Source organism: Cyprinodon variegatus, unplaced genomic scaffold, assembly GCF_000732505.1.
Source record: "Cyprinodon variegatus isolate N-32 unplaced genomic scaffold, C_variegatus-1.0 Scaffold546, whole genome shotgun sequence".
NCBI lineage: Eukaryota > Metazoa > Chordata > Actinopteri > Cyprinodontiformes > Cyprinodontidae > Cyprinodon > Cyprinodon variegatus.
Window position 1 is genome coordinate 55,626 of NW_015150999.1, and position 22,284 is coordinate 77,909.

The 22,284-nt window shown below is 35.2% G+C and overlaps 3 protein-coding genes across 3 annotated transcripts in view; all 3 read left to right on the top strand.

Moving 5' to 3' along the window:
• LOC107095441 (syntaxin-binding protein 5-like) overlaps nt 1-8,133 on the top strand; it is a gene marked incomplete at its 5' end in the record, with an annotated part of 62,322 nt that extends 54,189 nt beyond the window's left edge. The window contains 3 exons of the mRNA XM_015391546.1: nt 36-147; nt 354-574; nt 5,484-8,133. Coding sequence (XP_015247032.1) covers nt 36-147; nt 354-574; nt 5,484-5,525 — 375 coding nt within the window. The remainder of the gene's footprint in view (nt 1-35; nt 148-353; nt 575-5,483) is intronic.
• A 2,289-nt stretch (nt 8,134-10,422) lies between these two features.
• Nucleotides 10,423-20,443, top strand: kdelc1 (KDEL motif containing 1). The gene is made up of 10 exons (XM_015391543.1): nt 10,423-10,825; nt 13,112-13,317; nt 13,389-13,594; nt 14,708-14,785; nt 15,020-15,192; nt 16,708-16,945; nt 17,463-17,672; nt 19,630-19,719; nt 19,838-19,942; nt 20,326-20,443. The coding sequence occupies exons 1-10, from the start codon at nt 10,638-10,640 to the stop codon at nt 20,341-20,343; spliced, it is 1,512 nt and encodes a 503-aa protein (XP_015247029.1). The 5' UTR covers nt 10,423-10,637; the 3' UTR covers nt 20,344-20,443.
• Nucleotides 20,444-21,818: 1,375 nt separating this feature from the next.
• Nucleotides 21,819-22,284, top strand: part of tex30 (testis expressed 30) — a 4,643-nt gene continuing 4,177 nt past the window's right edge. Inside the window, exons 1-2 of the mRNA XM_015391548.1 lie at nt 21,819-21,863; nt 21,994-22,230. Of these exons, the coding sequence (XP_015247034.1) occupies nt 21,846-21,863; nt 21,994-22,230 (255 nt within the window). The 5' untranslated portion in view covers nt 21,819-21,845. The remainder of the gene's footprint in view (nt 21,864-21,993; nt 22,231-22,284) is intronic.

The following is a 22,284-nucleotide window of genomic DNA, read 5'->3' on the forward strand; positions in this document are numbered from 1 at the left end:
AGAATTGTTTTTTACTTTGTTTTTGTTCATTACAGGAAATGCTCGGGGAGCTGTTTACTCCAATTGAAACACCAGAAGCTCAAAACAGAGGGTTTTTAAAGGGGTTCTTTGGAGGAAATGCCCACACTTTCGACAGAGAGGAACTCTGTGTGTCTTTTTTTACTGTTTTCAAAAACTTATTACACAATTCCATTATACACTGCAGTAAAGATCTCAGCCTGTGCATCACTAATAATGCAACATGAAAGAATTAACCCTTTAATTATAAATTTAAAAGTAAAAAAAAAGGTCACTGTTAAAATATCAATGCTACCACTTAATTAAAATCTAATTTCACCTGATGTTTTTTCCAGTTGGTGAAGCAGCAGCTGGGAAGGCTTCTCGGAGTTTGGCGCAGCATATCCCCGGTCAGGGAGGTGTAGAGGGAATGAAGGTTGCAGCCAGTGGAGTAGTCGGTGATCTGGCACGGGCTCGCATTGCTCTGGATGAGAGAGGCCAAAGGTTGGGGGAGCTGGAGGAGCGAACTGCCTTGATGATGACAAGTGCAGAAACGTTCTCCAAACACGCTCATGAGGTGAGGATGAAAGGCAAAATTCCAGTTTAAAGGTCTGCACTTAAGGCATGCCTTTTTAAAAAAAAAAATATTTTCTATACTTTATTTCTTTTTTTTTTTTTAGGAAATTGGGATAAATTATTGTCTACAGCAACCAAAACATTACATATCTATTTAGAGTCATTTAAGTGCTAGGAGCCTCTCACTCACAAACTTGCCAGTTTGATAGTTCATTTCAAATGGAATATGCTATTTGTATTCTTGAGAGCTCAATAATTTTAAAGTACAGTAAAAAAACATATTCTATTTCATCTGTATTACATGGTCTAATTCATAGGTCTAAAGAAATGTTCACACTATTCTATGTGAGCTCTAACATCTTAAACTCCTAATTTATTTTTTGACAACAAGGCAGGGGGAGCCTTGATGTCCAGCATATGAAATACATACATTGTTATGTAGCATGTGCATTCATAGCACTGAAAATGTAATTATCAACTAGTTATTGGTTTCTACACTTTGTTCCAATTGTGATTTTGAGCGTTAATGTTGCAATTTGTCTGATTTCTCAGATCTAGTATTGCAATCCTGATGTCTATGTTATATGTTTTTATTGAGAGCAACAGACATTCAAGTCTTATAGACGATTATACAACTTAGCTATCTAAAATTTGCATTTGTGTCTGATTTGATCCAGTCAACTTAAACTTTTGCTTCCGTCAACATTCGTTTGTTTTTTGTTTCATAAAATTTTAACCTAATACTAGAAGGTTTTCTTTTTTTCACATTACACCTACATCATTCAGGTCATTGTTTCAGTGAGGCTCAGCAAAATAATGTCCGACCAAGCATTAAAGAAAATTACGGTCCTGCCTTAGATTTAAAGAAATATGCCTCAGACATAAATTGCAATGGCTAGTATTTCATCGGCTTTCAGCATTGCTCTTTATCTTGCCGACAGCAGTATTTAGAGTTTAGCACGCACAACGGTTCTCATTTGTCAAAGATTGTATCAGAATCTACTAAAAGATGTAAGGCCAACAGCTAAAAATATAATGCCAAAATATTTTTCAGACTTATCAAAGTGTCCACACTCACAAAACAAAGCACATTTTCCTAATAATTCACACCTGAGTGCACAAAGCTCCACGTCATGATCAGCCCTCTACACGCCTATAATCCAGCATAAATGGTTTAGGCAAAGCACCACATGTATGTCTTTGTGTATTTAAATAAGACACCAAATCAATGTTATTTCATTGTCACCAATGGCAATGAAAGCAAGAAAAATCTAAATGAACTCAAGGCTGAAAGTTTATTAGGGAGATGGATACATTTAAGTAGACAACTTTTATTGTCATTTTGTATACACAGAGTGTATACAACTGTTACGCCCCCAAGGTCTAGGAGTTCTGGGGAGGTAACATAAAAATGTGACCAGAGCAAATAAGTGGAATGTACTATGATTTATTAAAAGAGTCAAAACACAATACAGCTTAACCCAATTAAAACAAAAGAAAAGGGCAAACAAATTCAAGATTTGGTTAAGTGCAAATTTAATTACAAACTGTCCAAACCAGTCAGTCTTAGTTTAACTCAAAACAACCCAAAAGAAAAGACAAAGGGAGCACCAAACCACCCCAACACAAGCTTCTAGCTTGAACAAGTCCACGTAAGGCAGATTCATGAAAAAATATACAAGCTAGGTCAAAGAGTTCCAACTTCCCAAAACAGTTAGAAACCAAAGGTGGGGGAACAGCTTAACCAAAACATTTTTTCCTACTAGCTGTCCCTTAAATGAAAGCTTTCCAGGAGCTTTTATATGGTGCAGGTGGGCCTCATCAACATCCTGATTGGCTTGACAATCTTCTGCTGGTCCAATCATGTCACTGCTCCTCTGCAGCCTTCAGGCAGCCAACAAGGAAGATTTCTGTCAGAGCTGAACCTGCATAAGTAAAACAAACCTGCACAGTCCTTAAAAGCCAGGGGCCATGACAGCACTAAATTTCATTTATACAGCTTTCAGACAGTGAACGAGCAGCAGCTTATCAGTTAAAAAAAAGAACATTTCCATTCATAAAGTGCAGTAGTGATCAAATGTAAAAAGTGTTGGAGAGACATGGTGCAAAAAGGCATTGATATGCAAGTTTAGAGCAGTGCAAAAATAAATAAATATATATGGTGCAAAAATGCAGGAGAAAAACATTTGAGCTGAATTCTATTAGGTATGATGTTATCACTGTGATGCAGAGTCTTAAATTGTGACTTAATTTGCAGTTATTTAGATCGTCATCATGTATAGTTATGTTTGACCTGTGGAAGTACACTGCGATATTGGATGCTCATGATGACTTCCATCTATGATTGTTTAATACAAAGTGACACTGAAAGACTTGATCTGGCTTAAATATTTTCACATTATGGTCTTTGTCGGTGTTTTCCCCTTTTCTCCAAAACATGTATATGCCAGAATACAGTTTCAGGCCGTGTTCTGTGTGTAATAAGCTTGATAAATCAGATACTTGGTCCAGGGCACAGTTTTTTAACGCCTCAGTTAGTGAATATAGCTGTTCTAGTAGTTGGTCGAAGTCACTAAATTGGTGGTATCTTTGTTATCATAATGAATGCTGTAGGATGAAACAATGTTGCTGTGTGGGAGCTTTAGACCCTGATCTACTAAGATACCAAATAAGGAGCACTATATTGCTTGTGCAAAAAAACTGCAGGTGTAATCCGTAGGCGTGTTGCATAGGATCTAGCAAAACTGCAAGTGCAACTGATAACAGGTGAAAAAGTGCTGTGGATCACCCTATTTGAATACATTTTTGGAGAGCAGAGTGGATTTATTTCACCTGTCCCAGAGGCAGTCACAATTCTCACCATTTCTGGGTTAACATAGCATGTATAATAGCAATAAGAAAAAGATGGCAGGCAGAGGACAAGCTAAATTACCTTCTGTGTTTGTCTGAAATGAAAAGAAAATAATAATCTGGACCAAACATCTATAAGATGACTTTGAGGCGCAAACATGGCAGAATAGCCCTTTACATCTGATTCGTTCCAGCTGTCACAGTCTGTCAGTTATTGTATCCAATTCTGACCGAGAAAAAGCTGTCTCATATTTTCAGACATCCCTAATGCACATTTTTTATGAATGTTGAATTTCTGGAGGGTTTTTCTCACATTACGACAAAAGTACAGAGTTAAGTTTATAAAAAGAAAGGGGGAACAATGGTTGGTCTGCAAGCACAGTTTTTCAAAAAAACAAACAAAAAAACAACAACATTTCAGCAACTTACTGGAATGATCCATCAAGACCAAAGAAAGACCAAAAAAATATAACAGTGCTCAATGGAGGATATGTCTCTCCTACTAAAATTTCTCACAGTCCAAATATGTTGCGACACACTTGAAATATTATTTTTCCTCTTTCATCTATCATTGCTGCCATATACTTTGTTTTTGTATCACTGCTGACATTTTTGCAACTGACCTTCAAACATAATAAAGATGCAGAAATTGCACCTATAATCTGCTTCAGGTTTGAAATAAGTTATTACATTTGCATATTCTCCTTTGCACACCATAATAATTAACATATGATCCACATTTTCATGAAGGTAAAATCTTAGTGCTGCTGTCATGCTCAGTTTTCTGTGTGAGTATATAATCCAGATTCACATAAAAGGACCAAAACAAGACAATAGAAATGGTGATTATTTCCTGTGATTGTTGGATCAGCAAGAAAATGCTATACAAAGACCTCAGTGAGAGCTTTGGAATGAAAAAATGTCCACCACAGCACCTAATGCTTGTTAGAATAAATGGTATTGAAAATGTGCTTTCGCATTTGAATCTTTAAAATTCTTCAAATACATCAGAAACAATCACAAAATAATTGCTGGTTGATTTTCAGAAATAAAGATTCAAAGAATGCGTTTTACAAAAAATTTTAGAAAACAATGGCAGGAAAGTTAAAAGGGCCGGATCTTCAGAAGGCTTGCATGTTCTTAAACATATGTGCATGTGTTCCTGCACAAACACCAGATCTTTAAAGAAGGTGCAAAGTGATTTGCCCCTCCAATAATATGCAGATCATATTGTAAAGACCAAAGCGCTCAAATTCATGAATGCAGGTGGGCACAAATTAATGCAGCAGGATGGCAGACAATCTTTATCCAATAAAACCAAAATAAAAAAAAGAATAAAATATATGAAAAAAAGAATATATATATAAAAAATAGAATATTAAGATTCCTGCAAAAAGTCTCATACTCCTTGCAACCATGAAGCATGGTCATGTTGTTACTATTGCACCTGTTCAAATATATATTTTTCATGCTTCTTTTTTTTTTATTATTAACCTTACTTATTTGCACAGTTTATTTTTAATTATTAAGTATTATTATGGTTATTTTAAAATCATTTTTATGTTTATTATCTCCAACTAAAGGGCTTCTCTAATGGCCACTCTTAACTGCATTTAGAAGATGAAATATGCTCATTTTAATTAATAAATAAGTGGGCAACACACCCAAATTTAGCATGTACTAAAGACAAAATGCACATGCAACTTTGTGTCCCCTCTGAATTATAAAAGATCAGGCCCTAAGATCAGGGAGCTGCAGCACGCAGTACAGTCTATTTCAATTTTTCATTGCAAAAGGTGAAAAAGACCCCTGTTTGTTTCTTTTTTTTTTTTTGCACAGCTGCATGGTTCTAAGCTAATAGTGATGGAACTTGGACTTGAATTACAAAATCCCTGACAGATTATTTTTCTTTTATATTGTTGGCTAAATGAATTAATGCTGACGAAAACAATCCTTTTATGTGTTCAGTAGGAGTATAGTAAAAGAAACCACTGAATATTCAGCTATTTCAAATATTTAATTTCCCAACATTAAATGTTTATAACTCTTTGTTTTTACAGCTGATGCTGAAATGCAAGGACAAGAAGTGGTACCAGTTCTAAAACCAGGATGCAAGCACGAGGCTGACGCTGGCCTGTTAGGAACTTCATCCTGCAGCAGGACTTTCACATGTGAAACGAAAGCAATCAGAAGAGACATGATAGTAACTTTGTCTTTCCCGCTTTTAGAATCACCTGCGTGTTCTTCGGTGTCACTTTGCTGAAGGACAAGCACGGGTTTGTTTCTCTTCTAGACAGGGGTTGATACAGACTGTTGGAGAACGCCAATGTTTGATGCTCTAAAGAGGAACCTGGAAAATTCCAACGATTCTGTGTGAGTGTCTGTGCGTGCGTGTGTGTTTGTCTGAAAGTGAGCTCGCGTGATAGGGTTTTCTGGATCTTACTGTGTAGATACTCAAAAGTTATGAAACCAACAAGAAATGCATGAAACAGCAATGGATGAGTATTAAAAATATCCAACTGCCATATTAAAAATCAGCATGCTTATTTAACAGATTTAAAATTATGACGAAAAGAAACTTTTATTTATGATGTAAGCCAATGACAGAAACTATGAAAAACTTTATATTTTTGAGATACAGGCAAAAAATATATATATATCGAAAAAGGGAAACGTATAACTGCATTGCTATTAAGCCAAAATATGTTACTTTCCCTTTTTTTAAATTTTATTTCAGGTTGATTTTATTAGTATTAGTAAGCAAATATTACTTGATACAATATAAATGCACATGAATAACCATCTACACAACCTTAAAATAATGTAATATTGAAACTTTCTTATAACTTTATTTACTCTGGGCTGCACAGTGCAAGTTTAAAAAAAATAATAATAACACTTAACTCTGCTCATACCCAAGTGTTTTCACTTTTTCAGCTTAGGTTACAAAGAGGGACATCTCAGTACTCAAAAGTTGTATGAAAGCAGAAACTGGAGTGACTTAGGATAAGGAGAGTCTATTCTGAATCGTGTGTTTATATCTGTTGTACAAACCTATATACAATTTGTGTGCCATAAAAAGCGAGTAGGAGGAATGTTATCACTGGAAGCTTAACAGGAGGAGGTAATGTGTGGGAGGGATGGATCTTAAAATAATACACAGTTTTTTGTTTTTTTTTCTCTATCCATGTGAGGGCAGAGGATGTTTTTGATATGGTTGAAATGGCTTTGAGGCGAGGGATCCATCATGTTAGAGGGTGACATAAGCATTTGCTAAAGAAACTGTTCAGTAGTCTTTAAACTGCATTCCAATAAGCTTTAATGCTTATCTTTGCGTTTGTTTAGTTTGGATTCACTGGAAAAAAATGTTTTTTTACTTCAGACTGAATTACATTGTGTTTTGTTCAAATATAAAATACTTCAATTTGTCAAATCTGAAGATAAATTGATTTACATGAAAAGGAAGTTCTTTAGAACACAGTTTAACACATATAACATGTCTCTGTTCTTAAAAACACAAAAGAGAGAATCTTATGCTTTGTTTTAATCTACAACCATTTTACATTGAGCAAAACCTTAAAAATGGGGACAAAAAGATGGGTGTTCCCAGTGCACCACTCATGCAGGTCCGCTATGAGTGTTTATTTACGTCCGTCTTTAAATGCTGTTCTTAGATGTCAGTATTAAGCAGGACTTTTTTCTGTTGTGTGCGTGTTCAAGAAAGATTTCACATATGACTTATTTTCTTTCATTTCAATCAAAAGAAAATTGCACCCTCCCTTCTCTCTACAACGCATTGATGTGCATTATTCCATGTGAAGCCTAAACAGACATTTCCTCTCAACAGAGCAACATGCATGGAGATATAACCGTTTCTCCAATAAAAGTGTGAGCTTGGATCAGTTACATCTCTGCTGTCTGTGAGTAGTGTGTCTGTAAACAGTTCAGGGGAAATAACAGTATTTTTTTAGTGATGTTCAGATGTTGAGTCAGTGAGGGAAAAATGTGTATATGTGTAAACATTTGCTGCAATTTCAACTGAAGGCAAAAATTGTTTTTTTTTTCTTCCCTTTCAAGATTGTTCTTACTGACTATGAAAACCTTGTGTCTCAGTCAAATATTTGATGGTTACAGCCTCTTCACTGTAGGCTTATGTATTTTTAAAAGCAACTAATGTTTCATGATACATGGTTGTGTATCAAATTGTGATTGTGTTGTACGTCAGTGGGTAGCCACACGACACAGACTAACGGCGTCAAGCGAGAAGGATATTTCGTACTTGTGTACTCGTCTGTATTTTGAACTAATCTGAAAAAGAAAAAAAAAGTTATGGAGTACCAACTTTCATCACTCACACGCTAGTTCAGGACATCAAGCTTAAATCAAGTTGCCATGGTCATCTAGAGGCCACTCTCATGTGCAAAATCCAAAACATGCTGAATTAATTTAAAGTCCGAAAAACAAATATACAGACTCATGTCAGTCATTTCCATCAGCTTTCTCAAGCTGCTGAGACATTCCTTAGATATACACAATCCTCAAACACAGGTGCTTTAAGCTAACGATCCTGACATTTAACAGTAGAACTACATAGATAAAAGAAAAACACCCCATTTCAATCGAACATCTGGGTTGACATGTAATGATAATAATAATATTAATAATAATAATAATACATCACTCTCCTATCTCTGTACCGTCAGTGACATTTGTACTTTGTGCAGTTCTTTCAGTGGCAGACAAATTGCATTAAAGAAAACAAAACCAAAATTCAAAAAGGTGAAATAAACATACAAAAAAAAAAACAAAAAAAACGGACTTCTGCTTACAGGGTGTTTTGTTAAGATTTCTTTTTATTTTATTTGTTTTTTTTTTTGTTTGTATGTTTTCTGTTTTTATATCTACTGTACAGTTTAACTTTGATTGAAGAGCAAAACACACACACAAAAAAATGAGAGACTCTTGGGATATTTTCTGTATTTGTTCTACCTGTTACTGCTGGTACTGTACTATCTGGTATTCTGGCTGTCTAAATCACTGGAACTATGTAGTTCTCCACTCTGTAGTATGCTGTTATGGCAATTATTTGGTTTTTCCCAATAACGGCGACAACGTTTGTCTTATTTCAATGGATTCCACTTTTCGTTCTTGATATATTCTAGTGTAACAGAAACTACTTGATTAAAAAGGTCTGAAAATATGTTGATGCAAAAGCAAAACTGAAATAAACATTGATTGATGTACACACTGGGACACCCTGTTTGGTCACTAACGCTGTCATGTTCCTTTATTAAAGTGAAAGACAAATATTAGAGGTAAAGCTATAAGCTGTAATAGATGCAAATGAATACATTTACATTTTAGAGCCTGGATTCCACTTTTAATTAAATTGTAACAGATTTAACATTAGAGGCTCAAATGTATGCATAAAGTTTCTAAGACTTAGACAAACTTTATTTTCATTTTGTATGCAAAGAGTGCAGAGTCTGTGACATGATTTAGAGTTTCTTCAACATTCCTGGAGTGAAACATGCTTTAAATGATAATCTTCAAATGTTCCAAAGGGGTGAGTTTCAAGAAATATTCCAAGTGTGGTTTTGATATATCTGGAAACACTGGGGCACCATGCATGGTTCGAGTAACAACCATCTGATCCAGCCTGTGCCAAGATGCAAGCATGGAGATGTTTTAGGGGCTACACAGGAACTTTGAAGTCCTACCATTAAAACCTGATCATCTAACTCTTTAGGGGTGTCTTTCTACCACATTTGCACTTCTGTAGGCTGAAATTAGTTCTTAATCTTGATTAAACTGACCCATATAATGGCACGCATGTTAGCACTTTTTTTTTTTTACAGTTTATAAACTCTTGCTACTGATACCAGATTGGACTTAGGTTTGCACTTTGCTTAATTTGACATGTGAATATGCTTTTATATGAGCCATTCCTTTGCATCAGCAGATGTACAGTATATATTGCATTAATATGCTGAAAGATAAAGCTTTACCACAGTCCCAGATCTTTTTAAGCTCAATTCACCCTCCTGTTTAGTCTTTAAAAACAGCTCTGTTGTAGCAAGTGTTAAGATGTTTCTTTTTCATTTTCAAATTAAGCATAAACTATAAACTGCAGCATGCACTGTCTGAGATCCTTGGTCTTTATGCTGCTTTTTGTTCAGTAAAGTTCTGAGGCCTTCACAGAACAACTGTATCTACACAGGGAATATGTTGATTGGGAATATTAAAACAGTCGGTGTTGGTGTATTTAATAAAATCTGATTACCGGTACTAAGAGTTTTTATTCAGTGTAAAATTGCAAACAGTTCTGACAGCTTTTGCAGCTGTTTCAGCTTCCATTGCTAATATAATTGATTTTATGACACAGCTTGAACACAGCTAAATTGTGTTGACATGCTCAGATAGCTCTACCTCTCATTGAAAAGTAATGAGTTGTGTTCCAATATTACACTTTGAAACTCATTAAGTCAAAGAAGCACCTCAGAATGGTTCAAGACAAGCTGTCAATTTTGGATCAAACTTTTTGGAAGAACAAAAGTCTAAAATAGTTGTAGTAATAAAGAGTTTAACTGCACTTCTGATTGTGTCTCATGAAATCAGTTGATTATAGAGTTAAAAGGTAAACATAATAATTTGATATTGTGTTTGAATGTACTACATAATGAAAGAGAAGCATTACCATCTACACTATAGTTACCCTAGTCACTGAGCAAAATTAAAAGATGCCTGTTTTAAATTGATACTTTGCACCACCACCTATTCTATAGATAAACTCCGCCATCCCCGCATTTAGCTGTGTCATGTGACGGGTAACGCAAAAAGAGCAGACCCCGGGCAAAGCAGTAACGTCTATGCAGAGGATGACTTCCGTGCTGCTGACCAATGAAACGTTTGCCTTGGATTCTGTTGGTCGTGGAGCCAATCGTTACCGCAGTTCAGTGAGGCGAAAGCCAATAAGAATGCAGCTTTTTAAGGTCTGAACCCGCCTCTCCGCAGATTCCTTAAGTTTAGCTGAACTGAAGAAAAACAAACCTTAAAAAGGTTGTAGATGAAATATATTAGAACCGACATGTAATATCAACAATGTCTCTGCTTCATATAGCGTGTGTTTATGAAAACGGAGCAAAAATATACTAATACGCTGGGAGAGTCTTCCTCATGTTTTTTAGTTCAGTGAGGAAAGCAGACCTGGCGTTATGTCTGTGCGACTTTTTCTGCTGCTGGTTTTTAGTTTGGAGGAGTTTAGGTGCACAGTGTCTGGAGAAAAGTCTGGCTCAGTTATCAGTGCGGCTAAAACGTTGGTGTGGGGTCCAGGGCTGGAGGTGGACATCCTCCTCCCGGCTCGATTCTTTTACATTCAGGCGGTGGACAATTTAGGAGGAAAGTAAGTATTTGGGGCCCAGCTGCTCTGCAGATGTTGGCTTTGTTCCTAACTAGTTCCACTAACTCTCTGTCTATCTCTATATGTCTCTTTATATCTGTATCAAAAACCTTCTACTAAATAGTCATTTTAGCTATCCCCCACTTTTTTAAATATATTTTTTCTACTTAAGAAGAAAGATAATGTTAAAGCCAGTCGGGTTTAATTAGTTAAAATCCGTCTCATCTTATGAAACTAATCCAATCACAATCCATTCTCTACAAAAGTATAGTTCAGAGAGACCCACGTTTATGGTCCGTTAAACATTTGAGTCCACTTTATAATAAAATGGATTAAAATGTTTCAGATTTTCAATCAGATTTACATATAGGGTAGAGTTTATGGAGGACCAACTCTGCCATATTTAAAAATAAATACAGAAATAAATAAATAAATGCTCAATAAAAAAATAAGCATACAATTAACTGCCCCCCACAAATACAACAAACAAATAAATGTAGGTAAAAATTAAATTATACACTGAAACATTAATGTATAAATCTCTTATTTATTCTCTTTTGTAATAATTACCTTATTTATTTATGTCCGTTATAATCTTCAGCTTTATTTATTTATTACTTATTTTTTTAAGTATTAATTTATGTGCGTCTGATAATATTTGTGTCTGTTTTATTCTTCCTTTGTATTTTTTTCACCCTCTTTATTTCTTCAAAACTGTTTATTTCTGCCTGTTGTTTTTACATTAATATATGCATTTCTGCCTCATGATTCAAACGAGGAATGGGTGTGTCTTAGAGGATCAATTAATTTTATGCTTATTTATCTATTGAACATTGATTTATTTCTGTATTTTTAAATATGGCAGAGTTGGTCCTCCATAAAAGTTAGCTTGACTAAATACAAAACATGTTTTGAAATATATTATTCATTAAATGAAAAAAGATCATGTATAAACCAACCTGTCCCTCCTTTAGAGATGATAATAGTAATTATTATATGAACCCTAATAACGCTTTAATTGTTTAAATGTTTTAATTTGACCTAGCTGAATTTTCAAGTATGAGTAAAATATATTATTATGCTTGGTTTCTAAAGACTGAAAAAAAAAATTTAAAAAGTCCTAAAATGTGACATTAGACTTGTCAAGGAATATTATACTCTTTAAACTAGGGCTGCAACAATTAATCGGATTAATCTTAGACTAATTTTGTAATAGATTAATCGTTAATTGGAGTACAGAGACTCTAAAAGATGCCTTTAGCTGACAGAGCGACTCACTTAGAGCAAAAATGAAACCAAATTAATAAGAAAATATGTAAACATTTTGCAAGTGGAAAATTTTTTGTTTCACCTGGTATAATTCCGTACAAAAATCTTTAACGAATCTTTAGCTATCCAATTATTAATCGATTAATCGAAAGAATAAACGACAGATTATTCGGTTTTGCAAAATAATTGTTAGTTGCAGCTCTGCTTTAAACTTACTTTTAAATGTAGTTTATTTAATTGAATGTGCATTTTTTAATTTAGCCATGGATTTATTGATGGATTGGATGGATTATTAATTGTCTTTTGAATATAAGAGACCCTATCAAAAAATATGAATTAATATCTAATAAATAATTTAAAAAAAATCTCCAATGTGTGGGATCCAACATGTGTTGGCTATTATAAGTGTCAGGAATTTGCACCTTTAATAATACAAACACTGCCTTTTTTTGTTGTTGTACAATTTACCAGTTTGTCAAATCTATGGTCAACATCTGTTTTCATGTTCGCAATAATAGTAATAATAATAATAATTAAAAAAAGCAGTTTTTAAAGCACATTGAACCATTTTAACTCTTGTGGATCTTAAGATTCCATCACTTCTACTTGTTATTTCTTGAGAAAAGATGTTTTTTTTGTTCGGTAATGTTGTTTAAATTGTCCTTGTTAAAAATAATTGGCAGAAATATCTCCTCCAGTTATGCTCATAGAAATAACTGTTATTGTATCAGGTGTTACCAACTGATCATCCTTTCTGGTTACAGTTTCTTTTGTTCTTTTTTTTTCTAAAGTAAAAATTTAACATTTGATACCAAATAAAGATGTGGAGGGATTGAACTACAGGTAGTTTTGTCACATTATTCTCCAAAGACGACCCATCAAGGTTTCATGTTTAAGGTGAACACTCTGGATCAGTTTCCCTCATTTCCCACATAGAGCAACAATAGACTGGATTTTAAACAGACAGTGTTATGTTTGGCTATTATTAACAGCTAATCTTTCTATGTACCAATGTTTCAGTTTAACTACATCACCTGGAGAGAAGACCTTTGAGGTAAAGATAATCTGTCCAACAGAACATTTCACCAGGATCTGGACTCAGGTTCTAGATCGTCGGGATGGGTCGTTTTTGGTTCGCTACAGAATGTACGCCACCTACCGTGACCTGCACATCCATGTTCTGCTGGGTTCCAAGCATGTCGCAAAGTCGCCCTATATTCTCAAAGGTACACCACAATTCCACTTTAAAGATTAATGATGTGAGACTTTCATGATAATTCATAATAAATCTTCCCAGGCACAGTCTACCATGAGGGCTGTGACTGTCCTCAGCCGAATGGTTCTCTATGGGAGAAAAACATGCACTGTCCTGAGTCCTTCGCCCAGATCAACAGAGATCTGTCCCTTTTTGCAAGTGTGGATCCAGATCAGAACGCAAAAGAGATCCCACAGCGGTTTGGGCAGCGACAGAGCCTCTGTCATTACACAGTTAAAGACAACAAGGTATATTTTTCCTTTGACAGATGGATAAAGACAGAAGATGCATTTAAAAGTAATACAAAAACTCTTGCTTAAAAATGGTAAATACATTTCTTTGACACAATTTTTAAAATCCATTACATATTTTTTTTAAATCACAGCCACAAATCTGTATTAGATTTTAGAAGATATAAAAACACAAAATATAACATGATTTTGAATTGGAAGTGATTTGTGAAAACGGTGCATAGCCATCTTCAGCTTTTATTTGCTGCAGTTTTAGCAATACGTTCACCTGCACACTTAAAAGATGAGATTTTTACATATTTTCCAAATTAGCTCAGTCTCTGTGGGATTGACTGGATGGCTGTCATTCATTTTAAGTCAAATATGTCAAATTTTAACATGTTTATTTCTTGGATCATTATGTTTCAGCTCTTTTTAAAATCTTATTAATCTGAAAGAAAATAAGCATTAAGCTGCCATCGCCATGCTACACTCTGATGTTCAGACTGTCTACAGTTCAGACAGTTTTTTTTTTCTTTTTATTTTTGACTTTTTTTGATTTTTTTAAAGATTGGTATGCTTTTTTTATAACCCTTCCCTGATTAATCTCCACTTCAGGACTGACCTATCACCTTTGTTCCTTATTCTTCATGATTCCGTTTTACAATAGTTCTGTAGCAAACCTCGGAGATCCTCATAGAACGGTACTAAGAACTTATTACCTTCTGGATTAGGTCTGAGGGCTGTGGTTTTCACAGGATTTTTAATAATGGCGTCAGAGTTAAATTGGGACATGAAATATTTTTTTGTTGTTAAGTTTCCAAACCATGTGTTTTTTCGCTTCCACTCCCCAATCATCAGTAATGCATTGCTTTTCTCCATCACATAACCCCAGAGCATGCATTAAGACTGTGCTTGTAATTCAATGAAATGTTAAAAAAGGCCCTGTAGATCAATGGAAATTAGATAAGAGTATTTTTTCCCAAACATGGCATCTTTTCAAAATTCAATTTGCTTGCTTTATAAAAAAGAAAACGGAATCAACTTGAGCATGCAGTCTCTGATGCTAACTACATAATTTTGGCCAAACAGCTTTCCATATGCATCTTTCATCCTTTCTTTTCTCCTCAGGTCTATGTAAAAACATTCGGAGAACATGTCGGTTTTAGAATCTTCATGGATGCCATCCTTCTCTCGATCACTAGAAAGGTAACCTCTTACAGTTAATATCCTAAAAATAATAATTTGATGTCATGATCTTGATTAAATTGAAACCTCTTTTCTGTCGCTTTTTAAATCATGCATTTATATAAGAAAATTCATTAAACCATTATGCATAACCTTCTTCTTAATCAGTGCGACGACTTCTCTGCACAGTACTTGACTTTTAACATAATCAGACAGAAGGAGAATGACTGATATTCTACTAGTGTTTGTTTGCAGGTGCGACTCCCTGATGTGGAGTTTTTTGTCAATCTTGGTGACTGGCCGCTGGAGAAGAGGAAACCTACTGATAAGCTTCATCCCATCTTTTCCTGGTGTGGCTCAAATAACACAAGAGACATAGTCATGCCCACTTATGATCTGACTGAGTCAGTCCTTGAGACCATGGGAAGGTAAGGCTTTTAATTTCAATTCAGTTCATTTCTATAGCGCCAATTCACAACACATGTCATCTCAAGGCACTTTACAGTTCACCAGATCATCCAGTCAAATTGATTCAAAGTTTTCCATCTAAGGAAAACCAGTTGATTGCATCGACTCATTGACTGGAATGCAATCCCTCACACTAAGCATGCTTGTAGCGACAGTGGACTGTCCAGGAAAAACACAGCCAGGCAGACTAGCTCTGGGCCAACTCCCATGTCAGAGGATGAAGAGAGCGCATCCAGCCAGTTACAGAGAAACAGATCTCCAATATCTATAAACAAGGGTTTTGATGACAGCAGCACAATTGTTATTTCTCTCCAGGATGGAGTCACAGTCAAACAACAGCTTTAGCTTTTAAAAGCTGTTTAGCACTGGAGTGAGCAGGACTAATTGTTATATTCAGTAAAAGTTTGCAGGCTGATTATTTTACCCAATCAGCAATTTATACTGTCGAACTTGGAGGGCCCTCTTGGAAGTTTTGGAAATGAAGCTGCAGACAAAGGCCCCTAGTTTAGCTCGAGGGATTTTTTTCCTAAAAAAGAAAAATTAGGAACAGTTCTTCTCTTGCAAATGTCTGAAAATAGAAAAGCTAGAAAATGGTATCTTACAACAGATACTCTGTCTTCCGTGCCTTTCAGTTTAATATCCCTTTTGACTTTTTTACACACAAAACACAAAATTCACTCTATACTGTATTTTATGATAGACCAGGGTTCAGACCCCCCTTAAAAAAACTTGTTTAGAGCCATAACTGTTATATATCCTTAAAAAAATTAAAACTCATGATTATAGATAAATATCTATTATATGTAACTTTAATTTTCAGTTAAAAAGAATAATAAAACTAGAACACCATTTATCAATTGTTCACAGTTCAGTGTTAATGATAAGAAACCAAGGTTTGTTTGAGCTCCTGGCCCAGCTTCTCTCTCCCACCTGGTTCTGCTGGAGGTTTCTTCCTGTTAAAAGGGAGGTTTTCCTCTCCACTGTCGCTACATGCATGCTAAGTGCGAGGGAATGCAGAGTCAATAAGTCCTAGCAATCAACCGGTTTTACTTAGAAGTACTTTGAAGAATATGATTGTGTTAGCTTTATAAATGAATTTCATATTTTCTAAATGCAACTTTTCTCTGTGTGAGTCTCATCAGGTTGAAATATTAGCAGCTCCAGTTTCAGCTTTAGTCCTTTAGCATTATTAGCTGGGATAACATTAACACAGACTAGCACATTTTTGAAGACTATGCCAACATATTTAATGCAGGAAGGGGAATAAAAAGGCAGAACATAGCAAACTTATTCTACTGGACGATCAGGTTTAAACCATTTTTAGGAATAACTGACTTGTATCTAATTTTGTGGCTTTAACAATCACTGATTTAACAGGATTCAATCACTGTAAACACTATAAAATAAACAATATTTGAATCTTTTTCTGGTAAACCGAGACATTTAACTTAGTTTCTTTTTCATCTAATGGTCAGAGTTAGCCTGGACATGATGTCTGTTCAGGCCAACACTGGGCCGCCGTGGCCGGAGAAGAACGCCACCGCCTTCTGGAGGGGCAGGGATAGCCGTCAGGAGCGCCTGCAACTGGTCAAGCTCTCTAGAGCTCACCCTGACTTTATAGATGCTGCTTTTACCAACTTCTTCTTCTTCAAACATGACGAGAGTCTCTATGGCCCGCTGGTCAAACACGTCTCCTTTTTTGATTTCTTCAAGGTAAGAGTCACAAAGCTGCATGATGACACATTGTTACTCTGTAAAATGTCTTAAACTGATTAATTATATGTAATAAAATGGTGAACAGCATTGAAAACTATTTATATTCCTATCATCCTAACTTTATTTGTTTTATCCCTTTTAATTGCTTTGCATCCATCACTGTGATGTTTTCCTTTCTTGTGCCCTTTTATCTCTTATTCTTAAATCTCATTCAATAATTTTTTTGGTTGTCCATTTTGTTTTCTTTTTTACTCTTAGTATTGTTGCCAAATTTTCCCTTTCCTTTGCCCTTTTCTCATTTATACAGTCTTTTTTTTTTTTTCTTCCTTCCTTAAGGAATCTTATTACTAATTCCAGCCTAGAGTAAAAACAACTAATAAATAAATATTGGATGATCTGTTTATTAAATTAAAAAAAAGGTGAAATGGTTGGAGAAATATTAACTATGCTGAATTAAAACTGTGGCAAAAATTATTTGTTTTCTTGTTTTCTCTCCTTTTTTGTTCACCTGCAGTACAAGTATCAGATAAACATCGACGGGACAGTGGCAGCGTACCGTTTGCCCTACCTACTAGCAGGAGACAGCGTGGTCTTAAAGCAGGATTCTGGCTACTATGAGCACTTCTACAACGAGCTGCGACCGTGGGAGCATTACATCCCAATAAAAGCAAACCTGGGTGACCTGCTGGAAAAGATCCAGTGGGCCAGAGACCACGATGAAGAGGTGATCATATGTTGGTTAATTATGGTCGCAAAAATGAATGGTGTCATTATGATTAGCCTTTATGGACTGTTTTAACGGTCAAAAATGTCCTACAACTATCAAAAAGGCACACTTTAGCTTTTACAACAGGACCAGTTATAAACGAGCTGTTAAAACATCATCTGAAGGAGCAGCGTAAAGGAAGGATACAGGCCCTTATTGGGTCTGTTAAATAATGTTCACATTAATTTTGCAATCCATTTCTTCAGTTTGCTGTGTAATGCTGTAGGCAGCCCATTTTACAATCTATTATTCATGAGGATAAATCTATGAGTTGCTGAGATTTTCTAATGCCACCATGAGTTAACTATAAAAGTCGATCAACAAAAGCTCAACAAATACAGTGCCTTGAAAAATCATAACACCTTAAAATGTAGTCACAACATAGTTTTTTTTAGTGTGTTTTAGTTTTTTGTTTTGTAATTTTAAAATCAGAGGTGTCAAGTAACGAAGTACAAATTCTTTCTTACAGTTCTTAAGTACACTTTTTAGTTATCTTTACTCCATTACTTTACTTTTCTTCCTACTTCTGACTTCTACTCATTACATTTTCACACAAGTATCTGTACTTTCTATTCCTTACATTTTTAAAACGTTACTCGTTACTCTTGACTTCAGTTTAATGTTTAAAAATATTTATTTCACATCATGTGCGCCATCCAATGCAGATCATTGGCTCCATCCACATCTAGTAAAAACTAGTGTAATTGGATGAGTCATATAACGCAAACACTCATTGGTTAGCTAAAGGAAATCATCAGAAGCAAGCAGGTGTTCTTCAAACTGCAAACGTGAATTGTCTATGCCATGCTACAATGTCGGATTCAGAAAAATGTTGAAATGTCTGAAAGGTCGGACACAGGCGAGAGCGTATCGGGAGACGGAGATCAACAAGACCTCCCTCATCCTTGGAGCTATCTCAAAGAATTTTTCGAAATAGTCGAAAAATTTAGCTTTCAGTTCATATAGTGGCATCTGGCTGTTTGTTTTAAAGGTTACTTTATACTTTTATAATTTCAGTAGTTTTTTGAGCACATACTTTTTCACTTTTACGAGGTCAAGTTGATACTTTAAATTTTACCAGAGTGTTTTTAAACTGCAGTATCTATACTTCTACTTAAGTGTAGTTTTGACACAACTGGTTAAAATTCTAATCAAGCACAATTAGGGCTGGGTATTTTCGCCAAAGTCCTGAATCGATTCGATTTTGATTCATACAGTTGGAAATCAATTAATTTCGAATCGATCTGTTTTTACAATAATGAAAGTGGTTCAACTGTCTTTCAAAATGCTCATGTATTTTATTTTTTCCTGTCATATTAACAACCAAGTGCAAACTTGTAAATCAAACAGTTTAAACTTGAAATGTGAACAAAACTGTCTCAAAAGTGCAAACTTGTTTGTGAAAAGTGAAAAAGTAAAGCCTCACTTGATCGAGCAGACGTGTGATCTGCATGAGCTGCATTATCTTCGCTGCACAAACCACATTTGCAGCATTGTAACAACTACAGGGTGTTTGCTGGTCGGCCCCCATTTGTTAATGTCTATATTTGCAGCTGTCTGGCTTGAAGTAATCATGAGTGCATCTTTCCTGCTCATTTGATTGTGAACGTCACGCGTATCACTATAAAACTAATCAATCTCATTCCATAGACATCGATTTTGCAAAAATGTAAAGGAATCGATCCAAAATTGATTAAATAAATATTTTTTTTACCCAGCTCTAAGCACAATATATAGTTAAAATGGTGGCAGTTGGCAAAATGGGAAACATTCAAATTGGTGTGAATGCATCACATTCCTGTCCATTTCAAACTTGATGAAAACACATTTTTAAATTCAGCATCTAAACTATGCTCTTGAAATGCAATTTTTCTTTAGCCCTTTTTTAATAATAATAATTTTTATCTTGTTGCAGGCAAGGAAAATTGCTCTGGCAGGACAACAGTTTGCACGGAATAATCTAATGGGAGACAGCGTATTCTGTTATTACTACAAACTTTTCAAGGTATTTTCCATTTATTTTGTCCTGTTTTCCTGCAGTAACACCAACCTGAAAGCACCACAGTAGCTTTTGTGAAGGGTAAACTGTATTCATACTGTCCTTTTTGTTGTGCTTCTTGTAGGAGTATGCCAAACTTCAGATCACAGAGCCTAAGGTTCGAAAGGGCATGGAGCTTGTAGAGCAACCCAAAGATGACTTGTTCCCATGTTCCTGTCACCGGAAAGCGGTAAAGGATGGCAGCAAAAAAAATCACCATCAATAAATGTATTTATTTCTGTTGTAGAGATCATAATAGATTTCTTTTGTGATTAATTTGCTTTATTTACAAGCGTTACAAGTTCCAGAAAATTCAGTAGAAACTCAGCTTGATCATAATAGGACACAATAAGACTACTACACCGCAGCTTCCTATAAGAACAAACTTTTCATCTTGCAGTATTTGGCTCCCTCTGCTGTATATGAATTGCCATTGCACCTCCAACCACGTTCTGATGATTTAATAAAAAAAGTTGAAGTATTTTATAGGCATCTTATGTAGTTTTTGGTATGATTGTTCCTGAGTTAACTAAACTATTTTCTAATGATGTTATTTGTCTTTCCCTTTTGCAGGTAAAGGATGAACTTTGAGAGAAACCCATGATATCTGAACCCAGCAAACAATTTTTCAAGTTATGATTTATTATTTTATGAATGACATTTTTTTTAAAACATTAAAGATCTTTTTTTAAATGTTGTGTAGGTTTTATTTCTTTGCAGTTGTTCTGTATGTATACATGTGAAAAATATAGATCTAAAGTATAAAACCATAGCGAATTTAAAGCAAATGTAGTAATGCTGCTGTATTTGTGCAACAAGCAAAAAGATAAAAAAAAAACATGCATATTATTTTATTGGACCAAGTATGACAGTTTTGCAGGTGAAGGAGAATATTTCATTTTTTTTCCAAAACTGAAATTGTCTTTTATGCGAAATTTCTGTGTACAAACAAGGAATTAAACTTTTCTATTGCTTTCAACATAATATTTGGGACAAATGACAACCTGCCTGTTTAAAAAGAATACTGAAAGGAGGAGCTGACAGCAAAAAAGTTAATAGCAAAGGTTTGACCCAAACATTGCATAACAAATAAGAATAAAAAGTCCTATATTGTAAATTCAAAGGCATGATCAGCCATTCCTCAAAGGAATGGCTGATCGATTCGATAAGGAAGGAAATTATGTAAATATTTAATACATTTCTTTACATGATACATTTTGACTTAGATGATGAAATCCAATTGAATTCACAAGTCACTCATGGTAAAGTCACTAAATCAACACAGACAACTGAATAGCAGTACGCAAGTTTGCTTTATTTTAAGAAAACAAAGGAAGTGCTTTGTAGACGGCAAAAGCCTTAATTATTCTCTGACCACCTTGTGTGGGAAGTGTGTGTTGAACTTGGCACTGATGGCCTTGTCTTGTTTTTGTCGTCCATCCCCTGAAGTGCTTGAAGGGGGGGTGGGGGCAGAGATGTTATACTTCTTTTTGGGCCTTAAACTTGTAAAATTCATAAATGAAAGGAAGGTCAGTCCTGGTGATCCTCTATTATTTGTTGAGATTTGGACCTGTGCTGTTTTTTAGATGAGCTACACTACTGTACACAGAGATTTGGATTTGCGCAATACTGATTATGACTAGAAAATCCTTTAGAAGGTTAGATTTTATTTTTTTTTAAATGCAGCAGGAAGTACAGTATTGACTTTTTTCTGCTCATGGTCTGTGTGCGAGGACCTCCTCGGGTTATTAAGTGGTTCCTAACTGGAAATGGTTTACAGTTTTGTTGGGGATGAGGAGAGCGTGCTTTTAAATTCAGCACCAGGTGGTTCTGAGGCAGTCCATCAAAATATGGTGACAGCATCATGCTGTGAGAATCTGTTAAAATGGCTTAGTCAAAGTCCACACCTAATTAAAAGATGCAATCCAATCAGTTCACTTAAAACAAATATATATATATATATAATATATATATATATATATATATATATATATAAAAAAGTCAGCTCCCCAACACTAGATGGCACTAATTAGCAGTCATTTTAAATCGTTTTCTTTTCAAAACGTGTTTGCAGAGGAGGAGAACAGCCTGTAATGGACAAGTTTAACGAGGTAAACTATCTAAACTCAGGTGGACATGTGTTTAGGCTGTGAGATTCTGGTCATACATGCATGAAAATGTGATGAATGTTATGAGGCGTGACTGACTGGAGGTTTTATTGTTTTAAATGTGAATTTTCAGGAGTTGGTGAAGGTGCATTTCGGGGCAAAGAGCCTAGACGCAGTGTTGTCATCTCCAGCCTCTGATAAAGATGTTCATACAGCTGTCATTCTGACACATGGTGCAGGAGGAGACATGAATTTCAAACATTTGGTGTCTTTAGCACGCGCCCTGACATCTGAAGGTTTAGTCTGCCTCCGTTTCACATGCAAAGGCTTAAACTTGGCTTTCAGAGTTAAAGCTTACAATGCTGTGTGGGTAAGTATTTTAATTTGTTTTTATAATGCAGTAAATTTAACTTTTCATTTATAT